The sequence below is a fragment of the Pelodiscus sinensis genome, chromosome 4 (assembly GCF_049634645.1).
Source record: "Pelodiscus sinensis isolate JC-2024 chromosome 4, ASM4963464v1, whole genome shotgun sequence".
Taxonomy (NCBI): Eukaryota; Metazoa; Chordata; order Testudines; family Trionychidae; genus Pelodiscus; species Pelodiscus sinensis.
The window spans coordinates 17,690,748-17,704,741 of NC_134714.1; the positions used below are offsets into that span (position 1 = coordinate 17,690,748).

Below are 13,994 nucleotides of genomic sequence, written 5' to 3' on the forward strand. Positions count from 1 at the left end.
TGCAGGCAAATGAAGTGACAATAGAAAACATACGACCAAGGCCACAAGGATCCTCTCCAGTCTATGAATATTCCATAGAAGAAGAATATTTTAACAAAAAGGCAAGACATACATAAGGCTTTCAAGTTACATTCAATTCATTTTTAGCCAAATTGTCATCTTTTGGGGCTTATTAGCACAAATCCCATTGACTTCAGGAGGACTAGAATTTGGCCATATATGGAAAAGTTCTTTGAAATCCACACCCTCACAATGTCAGTCCTTTCATGGCCCTTTTAGTTTACCAGATAGTTGATATTACTTGTATTTATGGACAGCAGAGTTTCAGGATTCAGCTGACATTTCACAGTGAACAAAAAGCATGACCAGTTCTATATGCATTAATTTTAAAATATTTGGGTTTCTATATGAAAATGTAAAGTATTAAAGGATTTTTTCCTAATTCTTTCCTGATTGGAGGTGGGATAGACAGTATCAGGAAACAACTTTCTGGAAGATATACTCTATAAAAAAGTCTCAGAAAGTTGAAGTTTACGTGATCTGTATTTCTTGCTGTTAAGAGTGTGACTCACCACTAAAGCAACCTTTGTGGCCAGATAGGACGTTGCAGGATTTTCCCTCTCTTGCCTCTTGACAGATGGCCTTTTTACATGCTCCGCCTCTTCTTGTGACTCAGCCCTCTTGCTGAAGCATACACAGACCCATGCTCTTTGGCATAACCCAAGAGTCTAGCAAACAACAGTTCATGAAAGTCGCATTGGGTTTTCAGCCCATCTCCAGACTCACTATCCCTTAACCCTTGCAGCAGAGGGATTTCCACATACCTTTTTTGAACCTCTCTCACCTCTGGGTTCCAGTTCAGGGACCTTTAATAAGTAGCCAAGATGTGTCTACACAGACTCCCTGCTGCCTCCTTGAACCACTTTCTTTCTCAACCTGTCTTGAGCCATTCCTAAAGCCTTGCCCAACGCTTATTGTCTATTAGCCTCTCTCTCTCTAGACCAGTGGTTCTCAAACGTTTTGGCCCATTGACCCTGCTCAATGCAGACCTTTCCATACTACCAACCACCTATGGTGACAAAATGAATGTAGGAGGAGCCTGGAAGGGAGAGTGCACAAGCAGGGTGGAGATGTAGCATCTTGGCGGGAGGGATATGTGTGAGGTAAGGATGTCAAGTATCGGGTAATTGACTAATCGAACAGTCGATGCATTTTGCATCAACTGTTCGATTAGTCGATAGGACACCTCTGCCTCTGAAGTGTAGCAACAGCCCTAGGGCTTTTCAAAGCGGCGGCATTGAGCCCAGGGTCAGCTGGGGAGTCTGCTGCTTTGAAATGCTGTGAGGCGCCTGACACTGGGCTCCCCACGGCATTTCAAAGCAGCAACGCTGCACTGAGCTTAGGGTCAACTGAGGAGTCCCCAGCTGATCCCAGGCTCCACGTAGCTCAGCCACTTTGAAATGCCACATGCAGCCTGGGGACACCCCAGCTGGCCCCAGGATGCATGCGGCTTTACAAAGTGGCAGCGCTGCTTGGAGCCTGAGGTCTGGCCTCAGGCTTCAAGAGGAGCTACCGCTTTGAAGTACTCCCCTTACCCTCCCCCCGCCTTGCTGCCTCTATCTGAGAGAGGCAGAAAGTGGGGGAGGGGAAAAGCGACTAGTTGACTAGACCTTCACATCTGTAGTGTGAGGGGAATGAGGGTGTAGATCTGGGCATGAGGGAGATGCGGGCACTTACCTGGTTCTGTTCCTCCTGCCACTCCCAGGCACTGTCCCCCCGTTCCCTCCCCCACCACACTGCTCCAATTGGCCATTATTCTGGCCATTGTTAGCATCTGGGAAAGACTCCAGTTTCCTGCACTGCCTTTTCCCCAGGCAGGAGAATGGGGAGTGGCCATTCACAGAGCCACTTCCTCCTCCCATGAGCTGGGGATCTGGCCCATAAGCCTCCTTTCTCCCTCACAGCGGGAAGCCAGCGCTGGTGCTCCAACCTCATGGTGGTGGGAGAGCAGGGCTGGAGCACCAACACAGGCTCCCCACTGCAGCAAGCCCATGGCCCATCTGCAAGATGGTCATGGACCACACATTAAGAACCACTGCTCTAGACCCCTTCTACACATTTTCTAGCACTGATGTATCTCTGCTGCAGGAGAGTTTCTTTATACTGCTGGCAGGGCAGTCTCTGACCCTGTGGGAGTTTTCCTGTCCCTCAACCAGCACATGATCCTGGGAAACTCATTTCCTCTAGCTTGCCTTCACAACTGCCTCCGGCTCCCAGCTGCAGATTGACCTGATTTCCTGCAGGGATTCTCTCCCTGCCAGAAGGCCAACAGTTACCTGGATGCAGCCAAGTGTGCCATTTCGGGATGCTAAGGGAGTGAGAGGAAAGTACTTGGATTCTGTGCATGCCTCTCACACCTGGCTGGTGAAAGGAACTCACCAGCCAGGTGGGAGAGGAATGCAAGCACTTTCTATTCACTCCCTTAGCAACTGGGGAATGGGATGAAAAGCTAGCCGCATCTCCGAGCGCACGGCTGCTGCCCCCCTACGCACCCGAAATGGCACACTTAGATGCAGCCAGTCTTCTTTCCCTGACTCAGAGCCAGAGATCTGCTCTCCTTCCTCATCAAGTACCCTGCTGAGCTTTTATCTCAGGGATGGGGAACCTAAGGCCCGGGACATCCGGTCCCCCAAGTCTCAGGGCTCCTAACCCCAGCACTGGGGAGTTCACGCTGGTACTCCAGCCCTCCCACCTCCATCCCCACTATATGGCATGTGGCACAATCAGTAGGGTTGTGCTCTGTTCAGGGTTTCCCAGGATTGTCCTTTTTTTGAGGTAGCTGCTCCAGATGAAAAGGTTAAGTGATCCCAGTTTTTTGTACCTCGGACATGCATGTCTAGATAAACATGATCAATGCACAGTACAACCGACATACTGTTTATTTGGGCAAAAAATGTGAACTCAAAATACTTGGGAACTCTTGTCAATTTCACCTTAATGTTTTGTTTGGAAGAAAAATTCTGTAAAACAGTTTGTTTATTTTGAAACGCTTTTCCGTCTTATTTACAATATTTAAAAATCTTTAAAATGCTGAGAAAAATGAAGCAGCATGTGTCACATAAAACATTTTGACTGTGCTGAAATTATTTATTTTCACTTTTTGAGTAATCAAAAATTTAAAAATAATTGTTTTCAGTTTGAACTCAAACTACTTTCCAGTTACCAATGTGCACAGCTCTTCTCACATGACTAAATCTACACTGATCTGAAAATTAATATTACGGATTCTAAAGAAGAAATCCCCCACTGGTTTTTAAAACAGTAAGGGTATGTCTACACTACAATGTTAGTTCGAACTAACGGACGTTAGTTCGAACTAACATTCATAGGTGCTACACTAGCGCTCCGCTAGTTCGAATTTAAATCGAACTAGTGGAGCGCTTAGTTCGAACTAGGAAAACCTCATTTTACGAGGATTAAGCCTAGTTCGAACTTACTAGTTCGAATTAAGGGGTGTGTAGCCCCTTAATTCGAACTAGTGGCAGGCTAGCCCTCCCCAGGTTTCCCTGGTGGCCACTCTGGCCAACACCAGGGAAACTCTATTGCCCCCCTCCCGGCGCCGGACCCTTAAAGGGGCATGGGCTGGCTACGGTGCCCGTGCCAGGTGCAAGCCTGCCAGCACCCAGCCAGCAGACCCTGCACCTGGCACGGCACAGAGCCACCCACCTGATGTCCCCCAGCCCACCCCGTCTTCCGGGGACCAGGCTGGCGGCTCCCGGGAGCTTGCCCGGGACCGCAAGAGGCGGGCACCTTCCTGGGCTAGTGCAGACATCGTGGACCTCGTCCACGATCTCCGCACTAGGCACAGGAAAGTGGCCGTCTAGGGCAGGAGAGCTGCCAGCCTGGCCACCCAGGAGCAGGTGTGCATGAAAATCAAGGGGGTCCACTGAGACCCCCGACCCTGAGCCCTGAGCTTACAATGGCCGTCCTGGGTCAGACCAAAGGTCCATCTAGCCCAGTAGCCTGTCTGCCAACAGCGGCCAACCCTAGGGACCCTGGAGGGGATGGACCGAAGACAGTGACCAAGCCATTTGTCTCGTGCCATCCCTCTCCAGCCTTCCACAAACTTTGGGCAGGGACACCACTCCTACCCCCTGGCTAAGACTACTCCATGGACCCAACCTCCATGACTTGATCTCACTTCCCTTTCAACTCTGTTCTAGTTGTAGCCTTCATAGCCTCCTGCAGCAAGGAGTTCCACAGGTTAACTATTTGCTTTGGGAAGAACAACAACTTTCTCTTACTAGTTTGAAGCCTGCTACCCATTCCTTTCCTTTGGTGTCCTCTAGTCCTTCTTTATGGGAACTCATGAAGAACTTTTCTGAATGCACCCTCTCCACCCAACCCCTGCTTTTAGAGACCTCTAGCCTGTCCCCGCTCCATCTCCTCTTTTCTAAGCTGAACAGTCCCAGTCTCTGTAGCCTCTCTTCAACTGGGACCTGTTCCCAACCCCTGATCATGTTAGTTGCCCTCCCCTCTCCCAGCCTTTCTCTTCCCCTCTCCCACCTCCTTTTCCCAGTCTCCCTCAGTTTTGTTCAATAGAGACAGAGTCAATGTTGGAAGAAACGTTATCTTTATTTTGTACATCAATAAGAAGGGGGGCTAGGGAAGGGTAAGTGGAAGGAGGTGAGGGAGGAATGGGGTACGAGCCCCCGATGGGGAGGCCTGGGCTGGCTCTGCGGGCTTCTGGGGGTGGAAGCTCTCCTGCATCCCCCCAATTGCCTCCTCTCCCCAGATGGCAGCCTGCGGCAAGTGCAGCCGGGCTGATGGCCGAGTGCTGTGATGTGCCCAGTGTGGCACTCCGGGCAATCCAAGCCAGGACTGGTTTTCAAGCGGGGCACCCCTGAGAACTGTCTGTCTGGGGTGGGGGTCGGGTCCCTTTAAACGCAGCCCTCGGCTAGCCTGAGACAGCATCTCCACGCTCTAAGTCCTTCTCTGATGCCCTGCCGGCACTGCTTCCGGCCATCCTTAAGCCCTGTTCAGGGTCCACTCAATGTGGACATGCTAGTTCGAATTAGCAAAACGCTAATTCGAACTAGTTTTTAGTTTTAGACGCGTTAGTTCGAATTAGCTTAGTTCGAATTAACTAATTCGAACTAAGTTAGTTCGAACTAACTCTGTAGTGTAGACATACCCTAACAGACTTCAGTGTGAATTGTGAATTTTAGCTCTCATCAAAACGCACGATAAGAGCAAGTCCATATAATCTGAGTCCATATAATCTTTGTGTGAACTTTACAATATTGTCTTAATCAAACACTAAATACTTACAATTGCCTCTCCAACTATAGGAAGATACAGAGAACGAAAAATATTCTACAGACAAACAAAAAATGAGTCATTCACAGGTGAGTTTAAAAGATTGCACAGAAAGCGCATTTTATTAGAAATGCAAATATGGCAGGCATGAATAAAGGAGAAAAAACAAGGGATTCAGATGAGTTTTGGCAACTTACTTTATAAATAAGATCCCAGTATATGGTATACTATACTGTGTAAGTGCCAAGAAATTATTGCATCGTGGGAATGTATGTACCACTGATACTTTGCCCATTCCACTGGAAAGAACTACATTGTAATGTAAAGCTTCTGCCTTAATGGGGTGGGGTAGAGCGAGAACAGGATCTTGCATGCCACACCTCTGTGAAAGGTGAGCATTTTTTACGATTAGGCTCATTGTTTTCTACAATAGAAAAGTTTCACAGGTGCATGTGACAAACCAGGTACAATCCAGACTAATGAGCAGCTATGTCATTCCTGACCTGCAATCTTGGGTACCTTACAATGGCTTGCTAAAGTAGCACCCACCTGGCTGCTCGAAGTCTTCCAGCATGCTAGTCTGTGTGTGTGCGTGTGCGAGTGCGTGTGCGTGTGCGTGTGTGTGTGTGTGTGTGTGTGTGTGTAAAAAACTGTAGTATGCCAGCCACATGTGGGTTACATTCTGGTTCTCACTAGCTTTCACAATACTTCAGGGTAAACCCAACATGCCCTGCCCCCCATGAATTGTATGCCCATACTGTCCAGCACTCTCCTGGACAATACAAGTTATATTAAGTCCATTATTTTTTTGAGGCTAATATGCACACAACTTGTTACTCCAAATGGAGTTACCTGGACATTTCAATATAAACACACTGAATTAGATAAAACAGCAAAACAAGGTTATTCACTACAAAGGGATAGATTTAAAGCACATACATCTAATGAAGCATATAAGTCAGAAATGGTGACAAGAAAAATAAAGATATGGTATTTATAAATTATATCGATGGCCAGGTCTACACTGCAGTGGGAAGGTTGGCTTAAGATACGCAACTCCAGCTACGTGAATAATGTAGCTGGAGTTGATGTGCCTTAAGCCGAGCTTGACACCGACTCCTCAGCGGTAGGTTGATGGGAAAAATGTTCCTGTCCACTTCCCTTACTCCTCACGATAGCAAGGAGTACTAGTGCTGACGAGGGAGGGATCCCCTAAGCATTCAATTTAAGGGGTCTTTCCTAGACCCACTAAATCAATCTCCAGAAGATCTATCACCAGAGCATGGATCCTCTAGTAAGCAGAGACATGGCCTAAGTCAAGCAATGTTTCTCACCACATGCTTTCAGCAGTCTTAGGCTACTTCTACACTGACATGATTTTCCGGAAATTCTTTTAACGGAAAAGTTTTCAGTTAAAAGCATTTTCGGAAAAGCACGTCTAGATTGGCAGGACGCTTTTCCGCAAAAGCACTTTTTGTGGAAAAGCGTCCGTGGCCAATCTAGACGCGCTTTTCCGCAAAACAGCCCCGATCGCCATTTTCGCAATTGGGGCTTTTTTGCAGAAAACAAATCTCTGCTGTCTACACTGGCCCTTTTGCGCAAAAGTTTTTCGGAAAAAGACTTTTGCCCAAACGGGAGCAGCATAGTATTTCCGCAAAAGCACTGACAATCTTACATGAGATCATCAGTGCTTTTGCGGAAATTCAAGCGGCCAGTGTAGACAGCTAGCAAGTTTTTCCGCAAAAGCAGATGATTTTGCGGAAAAACTTGCCAGTCTAGACACAGCCTTAGGGTATATCTAGACTACATGGCTCCGTCAACGGAACCATGTAGTCTAGACATACCCTTACTGACCAATACCTGAAGGTCAGGACCCCATCTTCCCAAGTCCAACAGATGCTGCCTTCTCCTTTTAGGTGAAGTGAATGTGAGGGACAGGAATAGAGAAGGATGTACTGGGGTGTTTGTCTCTCCACTTTGTAGTTTCAGTCCCTATCTGAAAAATATTTCCAGCTATGTGGAAGGCTGTTTCCTCCTGTTGTTGTTTTTTAACTGTTTGAACTTCCTTAGTCTTCCCTTCTGGTTTGATTACTCTGTTTACTACTTACATGTAAATTAAGCAGAGCACACATTCCTTTATTTAGGACATAACTGTTTGCCAACGTCTGTGTGGGCAGGGCTGTAGAGTTTGGAACATAAAGGGAAATCTTATAAATGTCACATAATGTTGCCACACATTTTATCAGGACAATCCTGACCAGCAAATTGAGTATCAGTTGCTGCCATACATAGACACATAAAGGCCAATTTTTATGGTAGACTTGTTGTCAGACCTTACCATTATTTTGTCCATTGGGGGGAGGTTGATATACAACTTTCTTAAGGTAAGAATCTACATTTTTATACACTTAAAACTCACACCGGGGCAATCATCAGCTGATATAAATGGAGCTATGCTTACTTACCCCAGTCAAGGATCTAGCCCATTTAAATGGGCTACAGGGCCAAAACCTGACAATGGAAGATCTGACTGTAGATTTGTTTATGAATTAATATAATTTTTATCTGTTGCTTACTTCTAACCAAATATACTGAAGTGCCAACATAATCTGATGTCTATACATTCCTGAAAGTGCATTGTTACTTTGTGTATTATAATAGTACCTGGGATCCCAAGGCATGAAGCAGGAGCACATGGTGCCAGATAATTACAGCTACATTTTAGTTGTGGGTATTTTTAGTAAGTCATGGACTGGTCACAGACAGTAAACAAACAAAACAAAATTCATGGCCTGTGAGACCCATACATGATTTGTACTATAGCCCTGACTAAAACTTGGGGGAGGGCACAGCCTCGGGGTGCCATGGGCACCTAGAGGGCAGACCAGGGGGCACTGTGGGTGCTCAGGGTAGGTAGCCTTTGTGGGTTCTCTGGGGAGAGCAGCCAAAGACTGGTGTTGAATTAACAATGAATTTTAACATGACATTTTTCTGGGCATCTAGGAGTCTATGGAGGTGACTTTGAAAACCGACGTGGAATCTGGTGCTAGTGGTTTTAGCGTGACTGGTGGAGGAAATGAAGGAATATTTGTCAAACAAGTGCTCAAGGGATCTCCTGCTTCGAAAATATTCAATTTGAGAGAAGGTACACTCTGATATTCTGGATTTTTTAAAAACACAATTATCTAGAAAATCCCAAAGTTTGTATGTAACTACACACACACACACACCATCATATGTTCAGATACTAGCAAAAATAGGTCCCAGTCCTGCAAACACCAATGCATATGTTTACCTTTACTGTCACGCAGGGGGTTGCAGGGTCTGAGGCAAAACAGCCCCTGCTGGCTTGAGGACTCTTCCCTACATCGGCAGCTGGGCCAGCAGTATGGATCCAGCCTGCGGCCTACTGTGGGGCTATTGTTGGCTATAGCCACAGAGGCTCAGATCTCCAGAAAGAGGAGAGGACTTGCTGCTCTGAAATCTGGTGGCCAAGCTGGTCACTGTCTCTGCTAACTGCCTTCAAGATGGCAAGCCCTGTGGAAGTGGTGGATTCATCTTCTGGGACCGACCACATCAGTCAATCCCACCAGCCCACAGGGTCCCTCAAAGAGGGGGGGGGGAGGAGAGGGGCTGGAGCAATTACCCTGATTCACCCTACCCAAGGGACAACTCTGCTCTTATGAGCAATCTGCAGGATCAGTGCACAGGCAGAAATTGTGGAAAAACAGCATCGCTTGCCTGGTAACCTCAGTCGTGCAGAACGCAATGCCATCCACAGCCTCCGGAACAACTCTGACATTATAATCAAAGAGGCTGACAAAGGAGGTGCTGTTGTCATCATGAACAGGCCTGACTACCTAAAGGAGGCTGCCAGACAACTCTCCAATACCAAATTCTACAGGCCTCTTTCCTCAGATCCCACTAAGGAATACACTAAGAAACTGCACCATCTGCTCAGGACACTCCCTACACAAGCACAGGAACAAATCGACACACCCTTAGAGCCCCGACCAGGGTTGTTCTATCTATTACCCAAGATCCACAAACCTGGAAATCCCGGACGCCCCATCATCTCGGGCATTGGCACTCTCACTGAAGGACTGTCTGGCTATGTGGACTCTCTGCTCAGACCCTACGCCAACAGCACTCCCAGTTACCTCCGTGACACTACGGATTTCCTGAGAAAACTACAATGCATAGGTGATCTTCCAGAAAAAACCATCCTAGCTACCATGGATGTAGAAGCTCTCCACACAAACATCCCACATGCAGATGGAGTACAAGCTGTCAGGAACAGTATCCCTGATGATGCCACAGCACAACTGGTGGCTGAACTCTGTGAATTTATCCTCACACACAACTATTTCAGATTTGGTGACAACCAGATTTGGTGACAACCACTTCAGACCAGTGGCACTGCTATGGGCACCTGCATGGCCCCACAATACGCCAACATTTTTATGGCTGACCTGGAACAACGCTTCCTCAGCTCCCATCCACTTACACCCCTTCTCTACCTACGCTACATCAATGACATCTTCATCATCTGGACCCATGGGAAGGAGAGATTGGAAGAATTTCACCATGATTTCAACAGCTTCCACCCCACCATCAACCTCAGCATGGATCAATCTACACGGGAGGTCCATTTCCTGGACACCACGGTACAAATAAGTGACGGTCACATCAATACCACCCTATACCGAAAACCTACCGACCGCTACACTTACCTGCATGCCTCCAGCTTCCATCCTGGACAAACCACACGATCCATTGTTTACAGCCAAGCACTGAGGTACAACCGCATATGCTCCAAACCCTCAGACAGAGACCTACACCTACAAGATCTTCAACAAGCATTCTGTAAACTGCGATACCCACACGAGGAAGTGAGGAGAAAGATTGACAGAGCCAGACATGTACCCAGAAGCCTCCTGCTACGGGACAAGCCCAAGAAAGAAACCAACAGAACACCACTGGCCATCACCTACAGTCCCCAGTTAAAACCTCTCCAGTGCATCATTAGTGATCTACAACCCATCCTGGACAATGATCCCTCGCTTTCACAGGCCTTGGGAGGTAGGCCAGTCCTTGCCCACAGACAACCCGCCAACCTGAAGCATATTCTCACCAGCAACTACACACCGCACCATAATAACACAAACTCAGGAACCAATCCTTGCAACAAACCTTGGTGCCAACTCTGCCCACATATATACACCAGCAACACCATCACAGGACCTAACCAGATCAGCCACACCATTGCTGGTTCATTCACCTGCACATCTACCAATGTAATATATGCCATCATGTGCCAACAATGCCCCACTGCTATATACATCGGCCAAACTGGAGAGTCCCTACGTAAAAGAATCAATGGACACAAATCTGATATTAGGAATGGCAACATACAAAAACCTGTAGGGGAACACTTCAATCTTCCTGGACACACAATTGCAGATCTAAAGGTAGCCATCCTGCAGCAAAAAAACTTCAGGACCAGACTTCAAAGAGAAACTGCTGAGCTACAGTTCATCTTCAAGTTTGACACAATCAACTCTGGATTAAACAAAGACTATGAATGGCTCGCTAACTACAAAAGCAGCTTCTGTTCTCTTGGAATTCACACCTCCAGATCAGCTGCTAGAAGTGGGCCTCATCCTCCTTGATTGGATCCACCTCGTCATCTCCAGCCTGATCCTGGCCTGCATATTTATACCTGCCTCTGGAAATTTCCACTACATGCATCTGATGAAGTGGGTCTTTGCCCATGAAAGCTTATGCTCCTACACTTCAGTTAGTCTATAAGGTGCCACAGGACTCCTCGCTCCTAACACAGCTACCTCTCTGATACTTAAAAAATATGGATTTCTTATAAATCATGAAATACACTACTCTTCACTAGACCCAGCCAGTGTTTTTTAAAAAATAATATAATTAACTCATTACATTTCAAAGGTAGAAATAACTTACATCTATGAAGAATGTAGCCCAATATGCAATAAGTCTTTTACGAACTATTATGTGCATGAACACACAATAATTCAATAAATAATACTGTTTCAACAACTAAAACTCCAAAGCATACATATTAAAAATCGTGATATGCTTCATATAATCATCATATGTTAATGACCCTTTATGTGTATATGATCATCGAGAAAACTGTGATTTGAAAAGCCATATCCTATAGCAAACTGATAAATATATGGTATCATTTGCAGGTGATCAGCTATTGAGTGCCACAATATTTTTTGAGAATATCAAATATGAAGATGCACTCAAGATTCTACAATATTCTGAGCCATACAAGGTACAATTCAGTCTCAAAAGAAAACTCTCTGGGAAAGAAGAGCTAGAAAAACTACATTCGACAACGCAATACAAGAAGGAAAAAATAAGTCAGGTAAAATTATTTCTGTATTATGTTAGAAAGAATAGGAAAATACTACAGACATATTATATGTTAATATTGGAGATGGAAAAATATAGACCCTTGTCCTGAAAACATACACATGCTTTACTTTACCGCCTTTATAATACTGTTGGACAAAACCTGAAGTTCTCTCTCACGCTATGTCTACGCTGCAGAGGGTAGGGAGGGCATTGGAAAAAGATATGCAAATTGCAAACCTCAATTTGTGTACCATTTTCCACTTGTTTTTTCAGAAGAGGCTTTTCGACATTTGGCTCACCAACACGGGGCCAAATGTCAGAAAAACCTTCTCTTTCAGAACATCCCTTATTCCTCATAAAATGAGGAATACAGGGGATGCTGAAAGAATGCGCACGCTTTTTCAGAAACTGTTCCAAAAAAGCAGACGCGTTTCCTGGATGCGGCAGAGTTTTTATGGGATGCCTCCCGTAAAAACTCTGCAGTCTAGACATAGCCTCAGGGTGAAATCAACTCCTCTTCAGAAAGCTCGCATAAAACTTATGCACCTCTTCAGCCAAATCAAGCCTTCTGTACAAGGGAGTAGTTCACTTAAGTCCTTAATCAAGCTAAGCTTGCAATGAATATGATAGCAGGTCAGTTTTTTTGAAGAGAGAACTCAAAATTGGATCCAGCTTCCATTATATTGAATGGGAACAGAAACAGGTCCGGGGGGGGGGGGGGGGGACGGGGGGGAGGAGGAAGAGAGAGAAAAGATTAGGTTGTCTGACTATAAACTATTGAGAAAAAATATAAAAACATCCAATGGTAAAGATAAAGTTAAAGAACATATTTAGTCAGAATGTTTTGGAAAAAACGAGTAGTCCTGTAGGTCCTTAGAGCATGTCTACACTGGGAAATTTTTCGGAAATAAATTATTTCAAAATAATAACTAACTATTCCAAAATTCCTCTTCACAAGCAGGCATCATTATTTTGAAATAACGAGCCCATTATTTCAAAATAACGGGCTTCGTAGTGTGGACACTCACCTTGTTATTTCAAAATAGGAGGAGTTATTTTGAAATAATTCCCTAGTGTAGACATGCCCTTAGTGTGTACCTACACAATGACACTAGCTTGTCATTGAAATAAGCCACACAATTTGAGCTATGGCTCTTCTAGCCCTTCTCCCATTCCACTTCTTCCCTTAAGCCCCCGTCCTGTTTCACTTCTAATCTGCTTCTTCCTGCCCTCTTCACCCACTATTGCACCCCTTACCCAAAGCTCTCCCCACAAGATAAGTGACACGGCGGATTATCAGGGGGTCTGCTACGGTAGGGCACCAGGGGTTGGCTTCCTTGCATTCACCGCATGAGTAGGAACTGCAAGAAGCGGAGCGACCAAGCAGCCTGCTCAGGTTTGCCACCATCTCCCAGCTGAATCACTCCGCTTTCCACAGCAACCTGGCTGAGAGACAGCACCTGAGGAGTCTGCTGCATTGTTCTGCTTCCCGCAGTTCTGCCACCATGCAACAGCCCCCCTCCCGGGTAATCCCCCAAGCCACCCTGGAATCCCATGGGCTAAACTCAGCATGCGGGCCCATTCCATCCATAGGACAGATAGGACAGCCCTTGCGTGGCCCTTCAAAATTCAGGGCCCAGGACAGCCACCCCGAAAAGTACTATAGATGGGATGGCTTGGTTCATAGCAACAGAATCTAATCCTGGGTCTCCATCTGATTAACATGTATCTTATTTTCTCCCATTTCAAATTGAATAATCTCTGAAATATATATATATATTTCAGAGATATATAATATACATCAGAGATTATTCAGTTTGAAATGTGAGACATAAAATACATTTTAATCACATATATATATATATAGAGAGAGAGAGGGAGATTGAGAGAGAGAGAGGGAGATAGAGAGAGAGAGAGAGAGAGACAGGGTGCGTTGATAGAGATATACAGGGCTCGCCAAGCCGCTGCGAGCCCTGCTCACCAGCCGCGCAGTTCAGCACGCTGCGCATGCAAAGACAACGATGCGCATGCGCTGATCATGCTGAGGCGCCGTGCTGGGCTATAATCTATTCGCCTAGGGCGAGAAGATTACCTTAACTGTCAAGCCCTGGAGATACACCTATTAAATAAGATTAATAATTTCATGCAACTTTTAATTGTATTGCACCTTCAATTTTGATTGTATTTATATGCCTAATGGTAACTGATATTAAACAAAATAAGATGAATATTATACATGTTTTATATTAATATTTTAAAAAAAACTTCTTCTTCAG

The 13,994-nt window shown here is 45.7% G+C and overlaps 1 protein-coding gene and 1 long non-coding RNA gene across 2 annotated transcripts in view; one reads left to right on the forward strand and one right to left on the reverse strand.

Annotated features, from left to right (window-relative positions):
* Positions 1-13,994, forward strand: part of AHNAK2 (AHNAK nucleoprotein 2) — an 83,184-nt gene that overhangs the window by 40,607 nt on the left and 28,583 nt on the right. Inside the window, exons 3-6 of the mRNA XM_006112752.4 lie at positions 6-101; positions 5,352-5,408; positions 8,323-8,464; positions 11,547-11,728. Coding sequence (XP_006112814.2) covers positions 5,394-5,408; positions 8,323-8,464; positions 11,547-11,728 — 339 coding nt within the window. The 5' untranslated portion in view covers positions 6-101; positions 5,352-5,393. The remainder of the gene's footprint in view (positions 1-5; positions 102-5,351; positions 5,409-8,322; positions 8,465-11,546; positions 11,729-13,994) is intronic.
* Positions 1-13,994, reverse strand: part of LOC142829068 (uncharacterized) — a 76,359-nt gene that overhangs the window by 28,341 nt on the left and 34,024 nt on the right. The gene's annotated exons all lie outside the window — the stretch shown is intronic.